The sequence below is a fragment of the Drosophila miranda genome, assembly GCF_003369915.1.
Source record: "Drosophila miranda strain MSH22 chromosome Y unlocalized genomic scaffold, D.miranda_PacBio2.1 Contig_Y1_pilon, whole genome shotgun sequence".
In the NCBI taxonomy this organism is placed as follows: domain Eukaryota; kingdom Metazoa; phylum Arthropoda; class Insecta; order Diptera; family Drosophilidae; genus Drosophila; species Drosophila miranda.
Genome location: NW_022881603.1, coordinates 3012968 through 3039385, shown reverse-complemented (window position 1 = coordinate 3039385; position 26418 = coordinate 3012968). Strand labels below are relative to the sequence as shown.

The following is a 26418-nucleotide window of genomic DNA, read 5'->3' as shown; positions in this document are numbered from 1 at the left end:
AAGAAAAATATGCAATTAGCCGTTCTATGCCATCTTCGTCCAACTGGGCCAGGACTCCACCGACACCGATATTGGATGCATCGCATTGAATTATAAATGGTTTCTCGAAATTGGGTGTGACTAATAACGGTGCTGAGGTTAATCGATGTTTTACCTCTTCAAAGGCTTGTTGTGCATCCTCAGTCCATTGAAAAGACTTAACCTTCTTGGTCAGGTCTGTGAGTGGTGCTGTCAGGGATGCATAATTTTCTATAAATCGGCGATACCAACCCGCACATCCCAGAAACTTTCTGAGTTCTTTCACCGAACGAGGTGGGAGCAAATTTCTGATGGCGGAGACCTTTTCTGTATCTACCTTAATGCAACCTTTACCTATCACATAACCAAGATAACGAACTTTAGGAACACACCAGCGACATTTGTCTAAGTTCAACGTCAGGCCTGCATTTCTCAACACAGTGGACATTTCTGTCAACAGTCCAAGGTGATCCTCAAATGTTTCACTAACTAACAACAAATCATCAAGATAGACAAAGACTCTATTCTTGAAATGGGGTGGAATAATCATGTCCATTAATCGACACATTGTTTGTGCAGCGTTCGTAAGTCCAAAAGGCATGACTCTGAATCTATACAAAGGGCGATTTGGTACAGTGAAGGCTGTTAGATCTCTGCAAGATTCTTTCAGATTTATTTGCCAAAAGGCGTGCTTCAGATCTAAAGATGAAATAAATTCTGCTTTCGGTAACCTCGATAAAATACCATTTATCTTGGGTTGTGGATAAGCATCCTTTATCGTCACTAAGTTGACCTTGCGCGAATCTAGACACATACGAAATCTGATACCCTTTTGTACTACTGAAACGGGACTACTCCAAGAACAAGTTGGCGGTGCTACTTCTATTACTCCTAAACTAAGCATATCATCGATTTCCGCATGAATCCGTTTTTCCACAGCCGGGGATACTGAAAAATATCTCTGTTTTATTGGTTTTGCCGATGGAAGTAATTCGATTGAATGCTCTAACATAGACGTTTTCCCCAAGCCTTCCGTATTAAAATCTGGGAACAAAGCCACAACCTTTTCCATGCGTTGTTGTTGCTCGGCATTTAACAATTCTGGCAATTCAATCTTATTTATTGACAAAGTTTTCGCTAGTTTCTCCATCAGGCCAAAAGTATTCCAAAAATTCATTCCCAGATAAAGGTTTTGTTTCAAATCAGGAATTATATATAAGGTTAACAATCTAGTCTGATTCCTAAAGCTTACTTCAGTTTCTACGTAACCAAGAATGTTGTATTTTTGTCCTCCAGCTGTTTCAACTTGCGACTTGCTTGCAATATGGGGCCTATTCTTGCTTATAAATTCCTTTGCAGCTTCCCCACTAAGGCATGAAACTGATGCACCAGAATCTAAAAATCCTCCATAAGTCTTACCAAATATATCTATTTTTACAAATGGTGTAATATCCTTTTTTATATCAACAATCGAATCTAGACTCAGCGATATACCCCTCATTCTATCTTTAACTTTTCTTATAACGTTACGAAAACGAATGGTATTTCTCTTAGTTCGGACACAACTGGGTTTTTTAACTAAATCGCTACCAAATATTTTTTCTCTTATTTCTTCATAGTTTCGAAGTCTTTTATGATACGGGACTATTGGATATAATTTACCTTGAATATTTTTAGAATTTAAATATTTAGGAATTATATTGACTTTCGGACAGTAAGAAGAAGAATGCTCTTTATTTAATGTTGAGGATTTGAGCGGTAACTGCTGTTCTTGTTGCCGCTCAACCTTCGGTTTTCCTGACAGGTTTCACAATTTGGTTTTATTATATTTTCAGCTCCGCAACCTAAGCAAAATATCTTCTTATCAGATTGGCAATCTGCGTGTTTATGGCCAAACCTGCGACAATTCCAGCATTGAATCTCTTCTAAGGCTCTAGTTCTTTTTAGTTCGCAAATTTCTTGCTCTCCTAGATGGTTATCTGAACGTTCTTGGTCATACTCCAATGCATTAATTTGCTTTCGTGTGTTTGCTTTCGGGTTAGCGGTGTTATACTCCTCACTAAAAGCTTCTCGTCTAAGGACTAATTTTCTCAACTGGCTAACCGAATTGATTTCTATATAGAACAACTCCTTTCTCATAAACGGTCTCAGATTTCGTTTCAGAATTGACGTTAGTTGACTCTCGCTAATAGGGTATTGTAAGCGATCTACTAAATGCATAACTCCGTTATGAAATTCATCAAAACTTTCGCGGATTTGCTGCTTGCGATCTCTTATCAATTCTCTCACGTCATCGTCAGATAGCGGTTCAAGAAAATAGGAATTCAGCGACTTACAAAGATCGGACCAGTTTACTCTGTCTACAGTGCGTCTGTATCTCCAGAACCATTCACTTGCTCGGCCACTAAAGAGAATATGAATGTGTTCGCACAACACTTCAAAGTTTCCTCGTAAGCTATCATTTGTCAAAGCTGTAATCATGTATATGAACTTCCCTACCGGCATACCATTGCGTGAGCCATTATACTGCACTTTCCAGCTACTAATCAAATTTTCTACTTTTCCCACATCGCGACTTAGATTGAAACTATCATTTCTCTCCGGTAGATTGCTACTATTTCTATATTCATTGGGTATGAAGGTGGGTACATCTCTTTCTAGATTAAGTGACGAAGCTCTAGTAGTTCTTCTTCCCCAATCAGGTTCATTGTTATTTCCATTATCATCTGCATTGGTATGGAAGTTAGGTATTGCATCCGTTCTTCCTGCCCTGTCTGTTGTTAACTTAGAAATTTGACGAGACAGTTCCGAGATCATGGACTGCATTTGACTAATTTGCGAAGTTATTCGATGATCTACCTGTGATAATATTCTCTGCTCTAAGAAACCTACATCTTGGTTTGGGTTATCCGCAGAAGCAGAATTAGACAATACGTTACTGTTATCCTCGAGATCTACTATCTCATTTGATTGCTGCGACTGTCTCTTTTTCTTCTTTTGACTATTAGTTAACAGAATCCTCTCCAAACTATTTGTTTCCAGGTTCAGATTGTGGTCGGCAACATTTTCGGAAAGAACCTCTAATAAACTGTTTCTTGTAACATTGTTTTGACATGTTGGGCAAGATCGCGACTTATCAAGCCAATTCAAAATGCATGTTCTATGGAAAATATGTTTACATCGTGTTATGAGTTTTAAATCCAATGAAATCATTGGGTGTGAACAGACTCTGCAAACCTGTTCATTATTTGTGGATGTGGTCATATCTAAGCTTCGTCTTACGGCCATGGTGCACACACAAATCAATCTTTAAGAATTTTACCGAATAAATGCTCGAAAATGTCAAATTCACTCCAAAAATAAACTATACGGATCAAGGGTATTGAGATTTGGAACATACAAAGATTATGGCAATACATATCACACCATGACTTGTTCCCAAAATATACTATTAAAAAAAAAATATTGTCTTCAACACGAGCTGAAGCTTCAGAAAAAAAATATACCAATTGTTCCGGGCATCAAGATTTAATGACTAGCATTCTAAATCTTAAAGATTTCCACAGACATTAATACAATTTTCTTCCACTTAGCTCCTGGCACGCATATAGACCCGATGCTCCCTCATCGTTTCGGACAGAATGGACTGTGACTTGCACCAACCATTGCAGTTTTCCGGAAAGGAAACAAAAGCAAAAATTCTATATGCTGACAATAACTGAGACACAAAGTTTTGTTACGGTTGTTGTTGTATCGTGCCCCACGTTGGGCGCCACTTTTGTAATGTGTCCCGGTGTTCTGGTGTGGTAGCTTTCGAGACGCATTCCACAAACTAGACAACTTGCATAGATGTTATGGTTAGCACTGTGTGGGATCTTTCGGCTAGGGCTCGTCGGATGGGGGGATCTTTCAGTTGTTCCAGCTAAACACATACAAGAGATTCTGGTGCTAACCTGGCCGTTAGGTGTTATACAAATCAAATCAATAGTGCCATATGCATCTCCGCACAGAGTTAGGTCTTGTAATCTCCGCGTTTACCCACCCTACCATGTTAACTCTGCTCGCCTATTTCTTGTGTTAACCCTTAAACCTCTATATGTTCCCCATTCCCAATACCCCTGTATAGTTATTCTACTCCAATTTCATGTTGATCAATCTTCAGTGTATTTTCATATTTTAACTCCACTCCAACTAACAACCATCCGCAGCATCACCTCAAATCTTCATAACATCTTATTTATCTACAGTTACAGCAACTTAATTTTAGGGGTTTTTTTATATATATAAAGAGGAGAAAAGCTTAGAAGAACAAATCAAATTATAAGCAAAGCGGTGTTTTTCTTACTTTTAGTGGTAGCTTACGTTTGGTTTTCCATCGCTGCAACAGGCCTGCATGCATTGATGTGTCCTAGATTAGATTATAATGTACAAAATTTAAATGCAAAAAAAATAATAATAATAGCAATAGTAGCTACGGTTGAATTCAGTGGGTGTGTGTGTGTGTGTCAATCATTTTCCTTGAAGACATCCGATATGGATATGTCTGTGCCTATCCAGGCCACGACATAGAATTTCAGAGGCAACTGTATGTCCTCTGCCAAGGTCAAAAATAAGGTTGATCGCAAATTTTCGTTGTGCGGCAGAAGTTTGACCTCCGTTGGATAACTTTCGTCAATATTAAATTACACTGGAGAAACCGAGATCGACCGGCAAAGTTCAGACCCCTTTTGGCGAAGAAAAATTTTATCAGCCACATGTCAAAGCGGGGGGTTATGTAATTACCGTTTGGGGCTTGAAACCGGGTTTATCTTTGGAGAATCACTGATCTTTCGGCTTTTCGGCACACTGATCTTAATTTTTGGGGCAGCTTGGCATGTGCACCCTACTTTCGACGATTTATTGATTTCAATTTTTCTTTTTTTTTCAGACACGTGTATAACATTTTATTCTTTTCTTTTCTTTTATCTCGCCGTACCACCAAACTGACCTTCCACAATTTAGTTCCATGGATCGAATGATCCAGCGCTTGTGCTTTGATTTTGTTTCTTCATCCCATTCTAAAGAACAAGGGCTAGATAACCCACCAAGATAACCCAAAGCTCGCTCTCCCGTCAAAAGCTTTCGCTTTATTCCCGTTTATTCCCTTGCATGCAGATAAGCTACAGCTCTGTGCACACAAACAAGTCCATCCAAATATGGGCCGTCACATATCAGCCCTCTATAACAACTGTATAGCGGACGAGCTGGCCAGATCTGGTACTACAACCCGCCTTTAACAAGATAAGGAGGATATTTTTATGCCTATGGCAACCTGTAAGTTTATCATAAAGGAGTAATACAAGCGAATGGCAGACGTTAAGTGGTTATCATGGCCGACCATAGATAAAAGCGCACCTCTGAGATCTGCAAACTAGGCAGAAAAGGTGCAGCGCAGTCATACGTTCCCTTACAGGACATTGGCTAATAGGCACCCACGCTTACAGGTAGCCCCACATAATGATTTCTGCCGTAGTTGCAGAGACGAGGAGGAGACATTGGAACATCTGTTCTGCTCCTGTCCAGCTCTCAGCAGAAGAAGGCTACAACACTTAGGATCTGCCTTTCTAACCGACATCTCGGAGATGTCTACACTATGTCCCAGAAAGATCGCTAACTTTATAAGAGCATCTGGCTGGAACAACTGCTGACATGAAGTCTCACTTTGCAGGAAGGGAATGATCCCAAACGGTATCACAATGGGCCGAAACCGGCCTAAGTGTGGCGGGCTCCGAGCGAGCCTTGCAACCGCCTCTACCTAACCTAACCTAGTTACGTTTTATCTTCATATTAAATTAACGAAATAGGGTATACAAAGGCCCATACTACGGCTTACACGCATCATTGCGACTGTTTTTTTGTTGAACTTTTTCGTTTAAACCTATTTTTACAATAATAGCAAGGACTAAAAACTAGCCATTCTTGTAGAAAATTTATTAATCAATGGGATAAAATTATGTGGCAGAATTAAGGATTTTAGCTAGCCCGATTTCTTCAACGGAATCTCTAAATTGAGCAATATGAACGACTATCCTCTTTTGTTTTTTTGATTTGACCTATTCGAATATATTTATGTGGGCATGGCTAAATGTTCTATATAGCTAATAATATTCGACGGAATATCAAAATTGAACAATAGTAACGACTATCCTCTTTCGTTGTTTTTGTTTGCCCATTTTCGATAAAAAAAACTTTTTATACACAAAATGCAATAAAAGCCAGTGTTTAAAATGAACCAGTCAATTAGAAAATAGATTCACTAATCGGATAAAATTATATGGGCATGACTATATTTTCTAAATAGCTAGTAATATTCCACGGAACATCAAAAACGAGGAATATGTATAATAGAACTAGTATTCGTCAGTGTATTTACGGTATATTTTTAAAATGAGACGGTACATTTTGGTATATTTCTGAGGGTCGGACGGTATATTCTAACGATAAATCCGCGGTCACACTGCTGGTTGGCGCATTGAAAAATCTTCAGCTAGCTGTTCAATTCAAAATTGTTATTGAAAGTCCGAAATTGCTGTGGGAAACCTATTTGCAAATCGCTGGCAAAAGGTAAATCTCCAGATGAGTGAGAGTGCGAGTGATGGTATTTTGGTTTCTTGCGGCGACTTTGGCCTGGCAAGTGTGGCAGCAGAATTAAATGTCAAGTGAAATGAATCACGGCGGCTATTTAGAGGCAACTTGTAGTGTGGCAACTGAAGAACTGTGTGATTTATCTGACCAGAAAGCGGCCTAATCAATTGAATACTTCAGCAATAAACGCGCGTATTACAAAATCATTAAAAATCACGGTAAAAATATAAGTGCGACTACTGCGGCAGTTTGCGAGCGGAGAGCGCAGTGCATGTGAAGAGTGCAGCTATAAAAATTTTACTACTTCTCTCCCACTCTCGCACGGTGTTATATGAGTCCAATACCCAAAAAAGGGAATAAAGAGAAGCAGCGTCTTTAGACGCGCCGCCGCAGCAGCAGAAACAGAGATAGCGACGTATGCCGAAAAATGTGCAAAAAAGAAAAGGAAATCAAACAAATCGGAAAGCAAGCAAGCAGCAGCCGAATTTGTTGCTTCGCACTTTACTGTATTAATTGTTTTTTCTGCTTTGACTGTAATTTGTGTTAGTTTTCCGGCTAATGTTCGGCTTGTTTATGCCCAGAGAGTGAGTAGTGAGAGATGAGAGAGAAAGAGCCAGAGAGGGACTGTGACTGAATCGGATGAGCGGGAAAGGAAAGGGGATAGAGAGAATGTGCCAATTGTTGCTTGCTGAAGCAACAAGTTACACCAGAGGGGGTCGAAGAGAATGCGGCAGCGTTTTGAAGTGCGTGATGTGGGCGCCAACTTGAGACGATAATTTAAAATTTGAAATATTTGTAGCAAACGGAGCCACGTTTGTGGCTCCAAGTTGGTCAAAGCGTAGAATATCAGACACAGCATGTGTCTGTTCTGGGCGCATGGGAGTGTGTGAAACAAGTGTGAAAAACGGGTGACCTCCAGCGGTGGCGGTGGCTGAGGCGACGGTGTCGTCGCGACTGCGTCTTAGAAAGTGCGAGCTAGCATACGCCCCCACGCACAGTTATTTCTGTTTTTGTGGCTGTTGTCTCTGTTGCTCTTGGGCGCGATTCCAACACCAATTAGTGACAAAATATTGTATGAAAGACGCACTGGCATCAAACACACACACACACAATACGTTTATACGCTGCTTTAGATGGCGATCTCCTTCTCTTCGCCTCTGAACAGCTGTTATTGGTTATTGCGGTTATCAGCTGAGGCAAGCTGCAACTAGCTACGGGTAATCGAAGGGTAATCGAGCGGGAACCAGGGGTGGTTCCTCCCTAGGACATGCATGTGTTAAATTCTCCGCTGAAATACATTGCGGGTAATCGATCTGGAACCAGGGAGGTGAGAATGGTAGCTAGTGCGGCACCAGTGCGGAACTAGTTGCCTGTTACTAGAGGGTGCATATCGCAATACAAGCAAATGCATAAACGCATTCCCAGACACACACACTGCGATACAGAGAGAGAAAGAGAGAGAGATAAATATGCAAATTAAACGACAGTGTTCAAAAAGACGACCAAACAAACGGCCTGCTGCCCAGTCTGACTAAGCAGAAAATAGCAACAAGTAGACAAAACGGTGGGGAAGAAGCAGAGGCTGAATCGCTGTGCAATTAAGACAGCAGCAACAAAAACAAGCGACAGCCGCCACTCATGTGGCCGAGGGGAAGACAGATCACGGGCGGTGTCGGGCGGGCTGCATATGCAAGTAGTTAATTTGAGCAACAGAGTTCCACTTTCACTCAAACAGGAGAGGCAACGGCAATGGAGACGGCGACGGCGACGGCGACGGCGACACCCACCAAGCCGACACTTGCGCGGTTTTTGTCAAAATTTCAAGTTAATCTCCAGTCAAACACAAAGTTCATAGAGGGGACAAACAAACAGTTTGATGAACCTTAAACGAATATCCAATGACGTTGCCCCAGTGCATCAATGACATCATCGGCAGCGAAAGTTTTCAATGCAGCTGACAGCCGATAAGCAATGTGGTCTCCTCCTCCCCACTTATCGGACATCAGTGGCGGTTAGTCGAATGACTCATGGATGGATGGATGCATGAAGGCATGCTGCATGCCTCAGTGTTGCAAGTACATGCCATGATGACACCTTCGCCATTGTGAGCTTATTAGATGCCACGCTGCCGCATTCACAATGGAACACTGTAACGGGGCCTCCATTGGCACAATTGGAGCATTCGAAGCATCCCCCCTCCTCTATCACTTGAACTTTATTTCACTTTACTTTGTGTATTTGCGCTCACATTCGACAGCATTGCATTTGTGGCGGCTGCTGAAAATTACTACGCTTAATTGACTGCACCGTCGAGTCATCTGCGCTCTCTTTCTATCCCTGCAACCTCTCTCCCGCTGAGAGGGCACCGGGTGCTTTAGTCACGCCGCCAAGCAGCAGCGACACGACCACATTTGTTAGCAATTAGAATTGTCCGGTAAACAAAGCGCCAAGATTTGCAATCAAGCATTAAGTCGATTTGTGGCCAGTGCCGCTCGAGAGATCGGGAACTAGGGAGCCCGTTTGCCCGCTGGACCAAAACAGCAATCAAATGGAGGCATGGGGCATGGCATGTCCCAAAGGCAACATCATCATCAAATGATGTCGGTCGTCTTTGACTTTTTCCACCCACTTTAATGCATTTCTGTTTAATCTGACATTGAGCACTCAATCGCACCACCCGCATGGCGAGACTCCTATACAATTCTTTATACGATATTTACATGCATATATGTATGGATACAATTGTGCTTAAGTATTAGTATCAACTTCCGTTATGTGGAGGACCATTATCGCTGCAGGGCTTCTGTTTAAACTTTAAAGCAAAGGCAAGCGCAAGTGCAAGTGTGAGAATCCGATGATACGCCCACATTTTTGGCATTTGGAAATCTTAGATGAAAATGCAATGGGGTTTGCCGCTCCGGAGCGGGAAGGGAGGAGGAGGATTGGGGCGAGGTTGGTAGCTCAGGCATGGAAAATGCCAGCAATGCCAACGAAATGAATAAACACATCAAATGCGACTTACATCGCTTCGTTGTGTGAATGTTTCTATATGAAAATAAACTAAAATTTCGCCCGAAGATGATTTAATTATACCCGATACTCAAAATGAGTATTGGGGTATATTAGATTTGTGGTAAAAGTGGATGTGTGTAACGTCCAGAGAGAATCGTTTCCGACCCCATAAAGTATATATGTTCTTGATCAGCATCAATAGCCGAGTCGATTGAGCCATGTCTGTCTGTCCGTCTGTCCGTCCGTCCGTCCCCTTCAGCGCCTAGTGCTCAAAGACTATAAGAGCTAGAGCAACGATGTTTTGGATCCAGACTTCTGGGATATGTCACTGCTACAAAAATATTTTAAAACTTCGCTCCGCCCACTTCCGCCTCCACAAAGGACGAAAATCTGTGGCATCCACAATTTTAAAGATACGAGAAAACCAAAAACGCAGAAGAGAATGACCAAAAACGCAGAAGAGAATGACCATATCTTTTAGACTGCAGAATTTAAATAAGATCGTATTATTATTATAGCCAGCATCAAGAAAACAATTTCATTTTTTCTCGCCCTGTCTCTCTCTAACACACACGTAGCATAGCCGGCGTTGCTTAGAGTAAAACATTAGCGCCTAGATCTCAGAGACTATAAAAGCTAGAGCAACCAAATTTGGTATCCACACTCCTTATATATCCTTATATTTCGCCACACCCCCTTCCGCCCCCGCAAAGGATGAAAATCTGGGGATATTCACAAATCTCAGAGACTTTTAAGGCTAGAGTAACCAAATTTGGTATCCGCACTCCGGTTAGATCTCACTATAAAACGTATATCTCAAAATTTCGCCCCACCCCCTTCCGCCCCCACAAAGGACGAAAATCTGTTGCATCCACAATATTGAGGATACGAGAAAACTAAAAACGCAGAATCATAGATAATGATCATATCTATCAGATTGCTGAATCTGGATCAGATCAGATCATTTTTATAGCCAAAAGGAACAAATCAATTTTCACTGGCTACGCAGCCCCCGACGTCACGCTCAGACTGATTTTCTGTCTCTCTCGCACGCACTCTTTGTCGTGTCGTTCAATATTAGCAGCGTCTGCCGGAGGAGAGCCATACTGACTTAGTATCGGGTATAACTGTAGAGTTGCGGTGTCCGCTGCAACTCACAACGTTCCCCCTCGTCTATTAATAAGTTTGACCTTCAGCCAACAATTTTTCCCGCCTGCAAGCGAAGGTGTTCACATAAATATCCGATACATGCCATATAGAAATAGATATAGATATAGATATTTGGCTATATACACATTCTGTGCTCGTTTTGGAGAATTTTCCAATTGGTCCCAAACATTTCAAAGCTGCTATAGACGTGCTGAATCACTTGAAAATTATCTTTGCTGTATTTAGGCAGCTCCTAGCTGATATTTCTTTATCAGCAGAGAGGCCGTCGCGATAGGATAGGAGCCGCCTCTCAAACACTGAAGCGAGAGCTGGCCAACACCCCAGAACAGATACAGATACGGATATCGAAACAGCCAAGGGCTAACCTTGTGGCGAGAAATACACGTACATATGCTTTGAGGGCTCTTTTCGGTTTTCGGTTTTTTGGTATTTTAGCGGGTCAATGACAAACTTTTGTGGCTGTGGCCGACTAATAAATATGAATACTTTTAAGCAAAACAAAGCATAAAAGTAAAAAAAATTTGCGCCACTTTTTATACCCGATACTCAAAATGAGTATTGGGGTATATTAGATTTGTGGTAAAAGTGGATGTGTGTAACGTCCAGAAGGAATCGTTTCCGACCCCATAAAGTATATATATTCTTGATCAGCATCAATAGCCGAGTCCATTGGGCCCTGTCTGTCTGTCTGTCTGTCCGTCTGTCCGTCTGTCCGTCCGTCCGTCTGTCCGTCCCCTTCAGCGCCTAGTGCTCAAAGACTATAAGAGCTAGAGCAACCAAATTTGGTATCCACACTCCTGTTAGATCTCACTATAAAACTTATATCTCAAAATTTCGCCCCACCCCCTTCCGCCCCCACAAAACACGAAAATCTGTTGCATCCACAATATTGCACATTCGAGAAAACTAAAAACGCAGAATCATAGATAGCGACCATATCTATCAGATTGCTGAATCTGGACCAGATCAGATAATTTTTATAGCCAAAAGGAACAAATCAATTTGCACTGGCTACGCAGCCCCCGACGTCACGCTCAGACTGATTTTCTGTCTCTCTCGCACGCACTCCTTGTCGTGTCGTTTAATATTAGCGGCGTCTGCCGGAGGAGAGCCATACTGACTTAGTATCGGGTATAACTGTAGAGTTGCGGTGTCCGCAGCAACTCACAACGTTCCCCTCGTTCTGATTAAGAACGAAAGCTGGTCGGAACGGAGACAGGGAGAGGACAGAAGGCAGCCCAACCCAGAAATGTATACAACGAATTCCGGGGCTATCTAGAAGTCTCTTTCGGAGTTTTGTCAGTTTGGCGGCTTGGAGGTTTGTGCCATAATTCACGTGCTGGCAGCCGATTCATTATGGTTATATTTCAGCATTATGATGTCATATAAAAAGGGGTTCCGAGTTCCGAGAGGTTGTTCTCTGACTAAACTGATAATTCGACACGTTTCGGCTTGGCTGGTTGCTCACTGACGAGAGTGGCGCCTTTGCGGCAGGTGTCGGGTGAAAGCGTTGTTCTAGGCGTCCCCTTTATCCAATTTCCGGTTCGAGTCGCAAAAATTGATATTATTAAAGCTGATGCCATAACCGACTTCGATGCAACAATAGTTGGTAATCTTCGAATGGGAAAGCTTATTGATTTTCGCAACAAGCAAGCAGGCAAGGCATTAGCAAATTTATAAAACAAATCGTGGCTCTGCGAAACGCGGAGAAAGAAAACGCGTTAAACACATCGGCACACTACACACTCGAGCGCAGCTAATGATCGTTTATACGCCTCTCGAAATTCAGATTTCGCTTAGTTCTCGCTATCCCCTCGAAGTAGTATGCCCAGACCGCGTGAGAGAGAGAGAAAGAGAGAGAGTTAAATACATTTTCTCTTCTTGCAGAGCTTTAAACGCAGAGAAACTCAACCGACTGACCATTGACCTGCCGCCAACCCAAGCGAAACCCAAGAGAGCCGACTCCAGCACAGCCCCAAGATGTCATTTCGGGTGGTACGCAGTTAAAAATTTCGCAATTATATTGGCCAGGCCCTGAAGCGGGAGCAGTGCTACGACAACATACGCGTCTCCAAGTCCAGCTGGGACTCCACATTCTGCGCCGTCAATCCAAAGTTCCTGGCCATCATTGTGGAGTCGGCGGGCGGTGGTGCCTTTATCGTCTTGCCACACAATAAAGTGAGTATGCATAGCCAGCCCCAGCCCCAGCCCTGTAGCGTCTGTATAGGAAAGCCCTATTATAAAAATATTCACTCGGCGTAGCCTCTGGCCGAGTACGTATTTTTAAATCGGACAATGGCCAACTATTTATAGGGTACTTTTTTGGCATAAAGTTTGTAGCCATTTGAGGACTGGACGGGCGACTCGCGAGTGACGTCGATGGATTTCGCCTGATTCCCTCCGATTCGGATACTCGGATGGATACTCCGATATGTATTTATAGTTATGAATTCTGCGGATGAGTCTGTCCCTCTTTTTTTCTCTCTGTCTCTTTCTTGAGTCTCTCGCAGTTCTTTTGGTTGGCGCACTTTTGTAATTTGGCCCAGAGCCAACATGACAAACCAAATTGTCTAATTTTACCAGCAAAAGATAGAGAGAGCGAGAGAGAGAGAGACAACCGAGACAGAGAGACCACAAATGATATTTGGGAAAATGTTTGCATTGCAACACACTCTGCTGGTGGGAATTATTTGGCCATAAAGTACATATTATTCTTATGATTTCCAATAAGTTTCGTTTTCACTCTTCAATAATCGATTCCAAATCGAGCCACATGCGCATCCGTACAGCTGTCGTCTCTCGCCGTCGCTGTCGCTGTCCCTGTCCCTGTCCAAATGGATGCGTGGGCAGCACAGTTCCACTAGCCACTATTTTCCACCTCAGCCACGATGATCCATTGGCCGCATTTGGTCAAAAGGCAATTGTAGGCAGTGGCCTCCGGCGGGCGCTGTTCTAATTGGAACAAATTTGAATGCAAAATGTGCGGCGAACATCTACGAAAGTTTTTGGTTTCAGCTTGCTGCCGTTTTTTTAAGCGTCGATTTCGATGTAAAGCGGCTTTCACACGCTCTATTTTACATATTTTATGAGTACTGGATTTGGCTTGGCCGGAAGGCGGAGCGACAATGAACGGACGAGTGAGGCCTGTCAAGTGGTCAGGGCTCTCATGTGGCAAGGGATTCTCTAGGATATATGTTTTAATATCAGGGATCGTAAGCACTCTAATTTGTGTAGCCACAATTATGAAATTAAAATGAACTTCTGAGAATTCAAGTATGCGTCCTTTAAGGACATATGATATACCAATAAAGATCACAGTTATATATCACTTATCACTGAATTCAATGTGAATTATTTTGAAAAAGATTATAATTATTGTTAGATTGTTTAGTATTATAACTCTACAATTGTATTTACTATTGTTCTTTTAATTTTCCTATATGGTTGTCCCTGTTTTGTGTTATCTGAAGCTGAAGATTAATGTCGTCGCACTCAATCACGGAAACTATTCGGTCTTTGCTTTCATGAATTGTCACTATTGGTTCATATTCAAAATCTTGATTAAGCGCTGAAGGATATCTACTTAAGGTGTCCACATGGGACATATATTTTCCATGTACGAAATATCGTAAGTATCGATATGAATTATCATCCGATAGTTCTAGTTCTGCGAACTAAAACTATGAGAGAACGACTGATCGGAACTGGGGTTCAATGGGCACTTTTGGCGGTATCGACAAGACGAGGAGGTTGAAAAGAATTAAGTAAAAATAAAATCATAAAAGCCCGAAACATCCATGGACCTTTTGCGCCAATAACTTCAGAAGTGGGATCGTAGCCCTTTAAAGTATCTGCCTACATAAGTATTTGTCTACTGGCATCCCCGACATTTTATAAATGGCCGAGGAGACCATGGCAAACATTGACAAAGAAAAAATTGTAGAGTGGTTGCTGGAGAAGGAGGTCATTTTTCCAGCCAGCGCAACACTAAGGCAACTTCGTAAGCTTGCCATAAGTGGTGGAATGGACGAAGTTTCTGAAAGTCCGGTGAATAAATCGGATATTGAATCGGATGGAAAAGTGTCTGAAAATGAGCAGATCGACGATATGAAAGAAGAAGAATTACTTGACGCCGCAATAAGGGTGGCTGAGAAAAAGAAGAAACTGGCTGCCTTAATGGTAATGGACAACTATATGACCGATGACATCCGAATGGTCAAGCAACTTATTGCCCCTTTTTCTGTCAGTGAAAATGATGAAGCCTCTGAATGGGTCTTGAATTTTGAACGGATTTGCGGAGGCGTGAACGAAAGCAGCAATTTTAAGCTTCGTTGTGTGCGCATGTTGATGAAGGCGGGAACAGAGGCGGACTTGTTCATGCGTGTCGACAAATCAAAGACTTACGACGAGTTTAAGGGAAACTTCCTTAAAACTTTTGGCCGCAGCAATTCAACTGCCGACGTGGTACTTCTGTTGAAGGAAACCTTTTTCAACCCGGAGAAAAACTCCGTAATGGGATATATTCTTCGCATGGAAGAAATTGCTATGCGTGCCGACATCGAAGAGAAATTGACAGTGCAGTTCATCATTGATGGTTTTCGTGATCGATCTTCCAGTATCGCCTTATTGTATTCAGCGTCGACCATCGGAAAACTTAAGAAGCTAGCTCGACAATACGAGGCTTTGAGGAAGAGTACCCAGACGAATTTTAAGCGTACTGAGACGACCGCTTCCGGAAATGACCGGAGCCAGGTGCGCTGCTATAATTGTTGAGCACATGGCCATTATGCTTCATCGTGTCCCGCACCTAATCGGGAGAAGGGATCGTGTTTCCAGTGTGGATCCATGCAGCACCAGGTGAAGGATTGCCAACAGAAGCCTATGCCAACCCAGCGATCCGTGGGTACAGCCAGCAACCCGCCAATGGACGACAGAGAGGAGAACAATATGTTTGTTCCTATTGTTAATCAGGTAGTGGTATATTTTTACACTGATATAAAACGCAGGTATCAAATTAAATTTCTTTCTGGCATGTTGGACACCGGTAGCGCTATTAATTTGATGCAGCGCTCGGCGATACCTTATGAAAATTTTGATGGTGTACTAAGACCGACAGAGTATTTTGGAGTTAACGGTTCGAGAATAAGCATTTTTGGAAAAATATTTGTCAATTTAGTTTTTCATAACATTGAAAAAGAACTTATATTTTTCGTTGTACCAAACAACTATATTTCGTGTAATGTCCTTCTGGGGCGCAGTTTCCTTGAAAATTATGGAATAAAATTAATTTTTGAAAATGAAATTGAAAATGTAAAGCGAGTTACGCAAAGCAATATGGTCTCAATTGAAAATAGAGTATTAGTGAACAGTGACTTAGATGAAAATAGAGTATTAGTGAACAGTGACTTAGATAAAAATAGAGTATTAGTGAACATTGAGAGTGAGCAAATTGAAAATGTAGTATTGACAAATAGAGATAGTGAGATGATGTTATCAGATATCAATAATAATGGATTATTAAAGGATGAAAATTATGAGAATAAGATTAGTGACCAATTGAATTGTAATAACATTGACCTTTTATTGAAAGATAACGAGCAAAAGCATATGGCAAGTGAATCATTAGAAAGAACCGACATAGATATACCGTATATATATAGTATTGAAATAACAAAAGAAGAGGACAGTACTAGACGACTGCTTAGAGAGATTAGAAGGGAACACAATTTTTAAACTTTTAGATTTGAAACACAGTTATCACCAAGTAAAAGTAGCAGAGAGTTCGGTGCAGTATACAGCATTTGTCATACCTAGCGGACAATATGAATACACAAGAATGCCTTTTGGACTTATGAATGCACCAGCAGTATTTATGAGATTTATTAATTTCATTTTACAACCAATAATTCGCGAGGGTAATGTAGTAGTTTATATGGACGATATCGCTATAGGTTCCAAGTCGTTGAACGAACATCTTATAACAGTAGGTAGAGTTTTAAGAATTCTCGGAGAATATCGACTAGAAATTAAGGTTAGTAAATGTCAATTTGGTTATGAAAGTATTGAGTTCTTGGGATATACCCTTTCTGGTAGGGGAATAAGCCCAAACTGTGAACACACAGCAACCATTAAGCATCTGCCATTGCCTAAAGATCGCCATGAAATGCAAAAGGTTTTGGGATTATTCTCTTATTTTAGGCGTTTCATCCCTGCTTACTCAAAAATAGCAAAACCATTACAAGAACTTACAAAACCTGGAACTAAGTTTGAGCTTCAAGACAAATGCATACAAATTTTTGAATATCTTCGAGAAAAACTGATTTCGTCACCAGTATTAGCTCTGTATAATCCAAATCGAGAAACAGAATGGCATTGTGATGCAAGTAGTGAAGGCTTTGGTGGAATTTTGTTGCAGAAACAAGATGACAATAAGTTTCACCCAACAGCATATTTTTCACAGAGAGCGACAAAACTAGAGGCAAGATACGAAAGTTTCAAACTGGAAACGTTAGCTGTGATCTATTCATTGAGGAAATTTCGAATTTATTTAGAAGGGATTCCGTTTAGAATTATAACAGATTGTAACTCAGTAGTTTTATGTTTAGGAAAGGGACGTCTTCATTCAAATATCGCCAGATGGGCCATAGAGCTAGCAAATTATAATTACACTTTAAAACATCGTAGTGGAAAATATATGTCCCATGTGGACACCTTAAGTAGATATCCTTCAGCGCTTAATCAAGATTTTGAATATGAACCAATAGTGACAATTCATGAAAGCAAAGACCGAATAGTTTCCGTGATTGAGTGCGACGACATTAATCTTCAGCTTCAGATAACACAAAACAGGGACAACCATATAGGAAAATTAAAAGAACAATTGGAGCATGGACCTGTTATGAAATTTTCATTGAGCGACGGAATTGTTTATAAAATAGGTGAGAACGACGTTGAGCTGTTTTATGTCCCAGCTGAAATGGAAACGCAAATAATCAGAAGAGTTCACGAAAACTTATGTCACTTAGGAACCGAGAAATGTATGAAAGAAATCTTAAGACATTATTGGTTCCCGAATATGAGATCTAAAATCGATTTTTTTATAGGAAATTGTTTAAAATGTATCATGTTTTCAGTCCCCACACATGCGAATAATCAAACACTTCACAATATTCCTAAGCGACCAATCCCATTCGACACCTTACACGTAGACCATTTTGGACCACTTCCCGCTGTTATATCAAAGAAGAAGCATGTATTAGTTATCATTGACGCCTTTACGAAATTTGTAAAATTGTTTTCTGTAAATACGACAAGCACTAAAGAAGTCAACACATGTTTTTCAAAGTATTTTCAATTTTATAGTCGTCCACGTAGAATTATCAGCGATAGAGGAACGTGTTTTACATCATTAGAATTTAGTAAATTTTAGCTAGAAAATAATATAGAACACGTGAAATTGGCAACTGCTTCACCCCAAGCGAATGGTCAGGTAGAACGGGTTAACAGAACTATGAAAGCTATGCTCTCCAAAATAACTGAGCCAATAAATCACGAAGATTGGAGCAAATTTTTAATAAAGGCTGAATATGCAATTAATAACTCAGTCCATTCGACCTCGAAAGAATTGCCTTCAGTGTTGTTATTCGGAGTCCAACAGAGGGGTTGTAATATTGACGCGTTAACAGAATACTTAGATGATAAACAAGACCGAACTCAATTTAGAATCAGTACGTAAGAAATCTTTGGATAAAATCGAGCATTGTCAGCAGAAGAGTGAAGAGTATTTTGAAAGGAATCACAAAAATCATATTGAGTTCTTGGAAGGCGATTTCGTTGTAATGAGAAACATTGACACCACAATAGGTACAAATAAAAAATTTGTTCTGAAGTACAGGGGTCCGTACATCATCAAAAAGGTATTGCCGAACGACAGATATGTGTTAAATGACATTGAAAACTGCCAAATAAGTCAAATCCCGTATGAGGGCATTATAGAGGCATGCCGATTAAGGAAATGGGCAGATTGGCGTAATCAGTGTGAAAGTGACTCCTACTTAAATAGTTAACAATTTATATATATACACATTAAATTAAAATTACTCTTAATTACATATTTACGATCGAGGGCGATCTAATTGTCAGGATGGCCGAGCTGTTAGATTGTTTAGTATTATAACTCTACAATTGTATTTACTATTAACGTTGTACGAAATATCGTAAGTATCGATATGAATTATCATCCGATAGTTCTAGTTCTGCGAACTAGAACTATGAGAGAACGAGTGATCGGAACTGGGGTTCAATGGGCACTTTTGGCGGTATCGACAAGACGAGGAGGTTGAAAAGAATTAAGTAAAAATAAAATCATAAAAGCACGAAACATCCATGGACCTTTTGCGCCAATATTATAAACAGTCTATTTGGCGCGTGGTATAATAACATTATCTACTCTGTTCGCCGTATTCGCGCGACATCTTCTCTTCTATAAGGCGACCATTTTCCTTGCTTGCCGCCAAGGGGCAGCCAGCATGAAGTTCGTGAATTACGAAATGCTTTGAAGTGCGTCGGAGATTAGCGCATTTAGCAGTTTAGCAGAAATGAATGCAGCCGGCTATGGAGTCGGCTATAAATAATGATCCGGAAACTGGGCCAATGGGTCGTGGGGGGAGATGTCGGTTGATGTCGTCAGAGTTTGGCGATGACGCCGTAAAAATTAATAATTAAATTTAGCAAAGCGTTCCAATGGCAATCTCGTGGACTGCTTTCAGGTTGGACGCATTGCCGCCGATCATCCGCTGGTGGGCGGACACAAGGGACCTGTGCTGGACATAGCATGGTGCCCTCATAACGATAATGTGATCGCCTCCGGGTCTGAGGATTGTGTGGTGAAGGTCTGGCAGATTCCCGATGGAGGACTGTCGCGCACCCTCACCGAGCCCGTCGTTGATATGGTGTTCCATCAGCGTCGCGTAGGTCTGGTTCTGTGGCATCCATCGGCACTCAACGTTCTACTCACCGCCGGCTCGGATAATCAGGTGAGCATCTCTAAATACATCCCTCTGTTATGTAGTGATATCAGTGATATATCCCTCACTGATAAATTGATATCTTTAGGTTGTCATCTGGAATGTGGGGACTGGCGAGATCCTCGTCCACATCGACTCGCATCCGGACATCGTGTACAGCGCCTGCTTCAACTGGGACGGCTCTAAGCTCGTCACCACCTGCAAGGACAAGAAGATCCGCATCTACGACCCGCGCACCGCCGAACTGGTAAGTGAGGCCATGTGTCACGAGGGCTCAAAGGCGACGCGCGCAATCTTCTTGCGCCACGGCCTCATCTTCACCACCGGCTTCAACCGGAGCTCGGAGCGTCAGTATTCGCTCAGAGCCCCGGACGCCCTGAACGAGCCTATTGTCATGGTCGAGCTTGATACGTCCAACGGCATAATGTTCCCGCTATACGACGCAGACACGAATGTGATTTATCTTTGCGGCAAGGGCGACTCAGTCATTAGGTACTTCGAGGTGGGTGAACGGAAGCGTATAGACGAACCTACCACTCTTACTCTCTTCAACTCTACATCCGCAGGTTACGCCAGAGCCACCGTTCGTTCATTACATCAACACATTTCAGACGACAGAGCCGCAACGAGGCATTGGCCTGATGCCAAAGCGCGGCTGTGACGTGACCACCTGTGAGGTGGCCAAGTTTTATCGCATGAACAACAACGGCCTCTGCCAGGTTATCTCAATGACCGTGCCCCGAAAGTCTGACCTGTTTCAGGAGGATCTCTATCCCGACACGCTGGCGGAGGACGCCGCCACTACGGCTGAGGAGTGGATAGACGGCAAGGACGCAGATCCCCTCACATTCTCGCTCAAAGTAAGTGGTCATTGCGACCCTCCTGCACCTGCACGTTCTGCCTACCTAACGTTGGGAATACAGCGCTCACTGCTGGGTCCAGGAAAGCCTTGGCCTCTCTGCCAGCTGATCCGCCCGCACACAGAGTGTACGGTCATCGGATTTGTAAGAACCAGCATGCGTGCTCTCAGGGCTCACACACAGGCGGCAATGCGGCTCGAAGTTGTTGAGGCAGCCGCTGCCTCTGTGTCGTTGCCCCATGCAAAAGTATTCCAACGGCTTCTTCTAGTTGCCTTTTTGCGCTGCTCTGCCCGTCATTGACTACCAGATTGTCCTGCCTTCGCCTGCCTGCTTTCTCCGATTTCTGAGTTATATACGTTTGTGTCTCGTCTTCCCAGCCACAACCAGTCACAGTCACAGACCGCACCCACAGCATACAGCACACAGCACACGAATCCACCATTTAACAGACCGCTCTTAAACGAAACTTTTGTACTTCTCTTGGCTTAAACTCGCCCTTAATACGCATGCCGCGTGGCGCTTGTTGTTGTGTTCATTGTTCCTTGTTGTGTTCCGAAACGAACAGATATTCTAATAAACCTAATCAGGATCGCGTCTCTATTGTACAGGGTGGCTACGTTTCCTCATCGGCCAGCAAGTCTCTGTCGGTCAACAAGAAGGCCAACATACTCAACAAGCCCAGGGGCGGCGGTGGCAGTTCCGGAGCTGCCAGCAGCAGTCTGAGCATCGGCTATAACGCAGCTGCGAACAACAATGATGCCAGTGAGGGTGGACCTCCGGCAGCGGTTTTGTCGGTAAGTACTTGGACTCGCGGGCGAGATTTTCCCACTAATCAATGGCTTGAACCCTCACAGGAAAAGGATCTGCGAAGCATCCAGGATGAGATACGGAAACTCAAGGCGATCATCGTGAAGCAGGAGAACCGCATTCGCGCCTTGGAGGCAAAGGCCAATGCAGGCAATGGCGATGAGACGGATGCGCGTAACAAGAACGGCAGTGGAAGCGGCCCCTCGGTGCCAGCGTCCGCGGCAGCATCCGCCTCTGACAGCAAAGCCAGCGAAAGTGCCAAAGACCATGCGTCCACTTCCACAGGAGCAACGCCACAGGATGAGGACTAGAACTGGGGAGGGGATATTTACAAAATCTTTCTATAAATAGCTTCATCTTTGTACGAACCGCCACGGGAGAGATTCATGACAATAGACTATCATAGATTCGAAGCGATCCATCCTAGCTGGTGTCCCGCCACTCGATCATCCGCCTTCGCCATTAAATTGTTGTGTAAAACATTACTTATTTAGTGAGCGAAAGGATTGGGGATTGAGCAGCATCAGACATGATTCGCTTTTGATGTCAGTAATTCTCGTTTTAACTTAAAAATAAGCTGTATTTTTGAAATAATTTGAAATTGTAATAATAAAGCAACAAAGTTAATATAAGAAACCAACGAAAAAACCAATCTAAGAAGCCTTCTTTTAATTTCTGTTTTATTTATGTTAAACAAACAATGTTTCCCGCTACAAAGATACCGAGCGCGAGCATCTGTAAATGCCTACCGATTTTGTAACAAAACATTGAATTGTATAATGCAGACTATATATAATGTACTCTATATACATACAAATAATTTACAATTTGATACGGAATAAAACAATATACAAACCATGCCAGAACAATCCTTTGGCACTTTTTTCCTTTTCAATAATTTCTGGGTCAGGAAATTTGATAATTATCCTTTTTTAATATATTTTTCAATATATGCTGCAGGTCGAGCACTATACAGATGTCAGGACTTTGTCTTTGTCCGTTTTGTCCATTAAATATGCAAATGCATTTCATTTCTGCCTAAACAGGCTTTTGAGCATCATTTACATACATGTATTTACATTTACATGTGTTAATAGTTATACTATTGGTTCAGAAACCAAAAAATGCAATTAAAATCTGTATGGAAATGATTCTGACATTTTAATTAAACACATCCTAGTGTGTGTGTGTGTGTGTGTGGTGTGTGGGGGGGGGGGGGTATTATAATGGAGTGTTCTCCGAAACCGAGTATGCAATTTTATTTAATTTATTTATGCAATTTGGCTTAATGAAAGTTTTGATAATGGGCAAAAGGTATTTTGTTGACTAGGGAACAGAGCTCGAGAGAGTGCGCAGTTGAGAGAGCGGAATGCATATGCATAACCGTACCATACCAATGCCGGTCTCACGTTAACAGAGCTACAGAGCTACAGAGCGGGAGAGCACTCGAGCTGATGACAATATTAGAAATTTACAGCTTACTTTATGGTGCTATTACCTGCATTGTAGGGGGCCAGACCCAGCAGATCGTGATATTCTACCGTTAAGAATCAAGACCTTCATTTACATCCGCCCCCTAATGGCTCGTATTATCCCTCCGAGTGCCTTTCATTAGGGCCAACGCTTAACGCTCAATGATTGCCAAAACAGTTGCAAGGCATTTCTTAATTAAAAGCAAGTCGAAAATGTACCGGTTCGTAGGTCCTTGGCGTGGTAGGAGATGGGAACACGTGCTAAATAAATACACCAACTTGCTAAGTACCAGCAGACAGACATCCCTGCCCCTCCCCCTTCTGACATTCCAGTCGTAAATTCACACGGGCCTCCCCATCCTTGGTGGGGAGTGTGCGGCGCGGCCCTCGTCGTTTTAATACGTAAAGAAACGTACAATATATATGTAGGTATATACAATGTACAAAGGAGTTTATGCCTCGTAAAGAGAAGTTAATTAGCTTTCTCGAGTATGAAATTTGTTCCGTACTCGGTGCTGTACCCACACGCACCTCCCCACGCAGTGGGTTTCCAATTGCAAATTGAAAATTTCCCAATAACACACGCACACGTAAGTATTTTCCATATATTGTTAGGAGTGTGGCCTAACTGTATGGCTGTTCTTGTTGTTAGTCGACAGTTAGCACATCAACTTCCTGGCAAAATGTCGCTTCAGGTGGGTACTGAAGTCAGAACATGAGACGTGCTTGCATCCGTGCCACAAAGGCAAATATTTACAACATACCCATCGGAGGGGCTGCCTTGGCCGTGTCCCCGTCCTCTGGGAGCACCTCGAGCATAGTTTTCCATAGACAAAAAGTTAGAGGGACAACATGAGAGCCCGAAACTTCGGGGAAAGCGCACGCAGCTAAACAACATGGAAATAGTTTTCTTCTACCACATTTATGAAATGTGCACCGCAAGGGTCGTGCGGATGTGTGTCGTCTCTACAATAACTTTCACTTTGCAGGCTCGCAGGGACCGGACGGCGGGAGCACTAAGCTGCTTAAAAGTTGCGCTAGGAAGCCCAAAAGTGTCGAGCTGGCCACTCTCGCATGAGACCGGCAGGAGACGACTGCCAACTGTCGTTCTGAGCAAATATTTGCACAGATAATGAAAGTGCACCCACTCACAAACACCACAGAAGAAACACACACACTCACACACATACACTGGGTATCACATAGATACTTACTTTTACTGCTAGTTGGGAGCGAAACAATGTGTTTTGGAGGGAAGTCTTACTGTGTTGACAATTCAGTTATCAGCGGTAATTGACCCTAATGCTGTTGCTGCTGGAAAGCCAGGCCTCCTTTTTGTGGGCTCCCTGCCATCCCTTCATACATATGTACATATATCAAATCGATATCGATATCACCCCCTTCCGCCCCCACAAAAGACGAAAATCTGTTGCATCCACAATATTGCACATTCGAGAAAACTAAAAACGCAGAATCATAGATAACGACCATATCTATCAGATTGCGGAATCTGGACCAGATCAGATAATTTTTATAGCCAAAAGGAACAAATCAATTTGCACTGGCTACGCAGCGCCCGACGTCACGCTCAGACTGATTTTCTGTCTCTCTCGCACGCACTCTTTGTCGTGTCGTTTAATATTAGCAGCGTCTGCCGGAGGAGAGCCATACTGACTTAGTATCGGGTATAACTGTAGAGTTGCGGTGTCCGCAGCAACTCACAACGTTCCCCCTCGTCTGATTTTATTTTTGTGTGGAAAAACAAAGCAACAACTTTGCATTTGGCGAACATTTGTGGCTCTCGCCTGGAACTCTTGCCAACTACGTGACTATCGTTGAGCATTTACTCTACCAATAAATGCCAAAAAGGAGATATGCATATGCATATGGTAGCAGGAGCACCTATAAGCAGGAGCTCAAAAACAATCCAGCATTATTTAATTAAAAGTATACCAACATCGATGCCAGTCAGCCTCGCTTCAGTGGCAAAGACGAAAGCCCAGAAATATTTAAATGGCAATCGATTTGCCTGGGATTCCCCCACATCCCAATCCTGCAACCAATCGTTGCCCTCCGCCCCTCCCTCACCAGGCTTTGTTTCAGTGCAATCGTCTGTGGCTAATCGTCTGCCATGTGCTCTACGAGTATGTCTGTGCGGACCGTCACATTCCCCTGCACATTGTCAGACAGGACCATAAATTAGGAAGTTGCTAAGTGCTTCGATGTTTGGCTGTGGCTTTGGCTTTGGCTTTGGCTTTGGCCCTGGCTGTGTCTCTGCCTCTGCATCTGCCTCTGGATTTGGTTTCCGGCTCCAGCTCCGACTCCGCCTCCGGGTCCGGGTCCCAGACAATGCTGGCCCAAGATTTATACTTTGTTCGCACTTTCTTTTCGGATAGCAGCCCACGTCGCAGATGGTTTAATGGCGTTCATTGTGGCAATATTCATTTGTCTATATTAAAGCACTGCCACACGACATAGCCATAAATTGGGTTTCGCAATTGAAAATCCGAATCAAAAATTTAACACTGTTGAACATTTGCTGAAATATCGGCGAAAGCTAATATTTCATTTATGGTAGTACTTTGGCTTCGATGAAAGTTATTCTTGTCTGAATTTTGCTGAATATTATATTTTCTATCTCTCTCCCTGAAAGCAAATATTTTCAACACATGTTGATTTACCGTTTCACACATGCAATGGATAAATTGTTTTATTTTCTGCATACATTTTATGGAAATGTTTCATTTTTTGTCCGGCAATTTTCAGGATAGCGGCAAAGGTTGAAATTACAGAGCCAAGGACTAAGGACGTTTGTGCAGTCTATCGAAAAAGCAAAAACCCAATTATCACATATTCAACTAGAGTACTTGTCCTTCTTCGACTCCCTTTTCAACTGTGGCTGTAGTTCTGATTGCGATTCTGATTTCACCTGGAAACTAATTTACCTGGACGGGACTCAAAGGGATAGGATCTCTTGCGGTATCGTATCGGTTCATGGCCTTGGCAAATGTTAATTGATAGTTAACAGAGAGGGAGGGGGAGAGAGAGAGAGAGACGACTCCAGCTGCAGAGGTAGGCTTATGGTTATGGATTGGCCAACTGAATACCGTCCGCCCCCGGCAATCGGTATTAGTAAGCCACCGCAACCAGAGTTCATATTCCCCAAAGTCAGCCAACTATCGAGGCAGGGCAGGGCAGAGGTTGGGCCTCAGAAATTGCCATTTCGCTTGCTCTTTTCTGTCTGAATTGCTTGTGCCCTGGCCTGAACGTGCACACACTTTTAATTACACTGCACATTTGCACTTCAGCTGCAAGTGAAGGTGCAGGCGCAGGGACAGATTGACAGGGCTGACGGGTGGGAGGGATTGGGGCAACAGTTGCTCCTTGCCTCAACCTTGGAGCTGTAGTTACACATTCCGTTTGATCCAG

The 26418-nt window shown here is 42.6% G+C and overlaps 2 protein-coding genes and 1 pseudogene across 2 annotated transcripts; 2 read left to right on the top strand and 1 right to left on the bottom strand.

The window, feature by feature from the left end:
* Positions 1 to 1499: 1499 nt before the first annotated feature.
* LOC117191259 lies at positions 1500 to 4487 on the bottom strand. Its single transcript, XM_033396177.1, has 2 exons — positions 3256 to 4487; positions 1500 to 3178 (listed from the first exon to the last, which is right to left on the bottom strand). Exons 1-2 carry the CDS (start codon positions 3261 to 3263, stop codon positions 1756 to 1758), a joined length of 1431 nt encoding a protein of 476 aa, XP_033252068.1. The 5' UTR covers positions 3264 to 4487; the 3' UTR covers positions 1500 to 1755.
* Positions 4488 to 6520: 2033 nt separating this feature from the next.
* On the top strand, positions 6521 to 22169 carry LOC117190482 (annotated as a pseudogene).
* On the top strand, positions 14230 to 16510 carry LOC117190483. The gene is made up of 2 exons (XM_033395551.1): positions 14230 to 15795; positions 15873 to 16510. Exon 1 carries the CDS (start codon positions 14722 to 14724, stop codon positions 15595 to 15597), a length of 876 nt encoding a protein of 291 aa, XP_033251442.1. The 5' UTR covers positions 14230 to 14721; the 3' UTR covers positions 15598 to 15795; positions 15873 to 16510.
* Positions 22170 to 26418: the final 4249 nt, after the last annotated feature.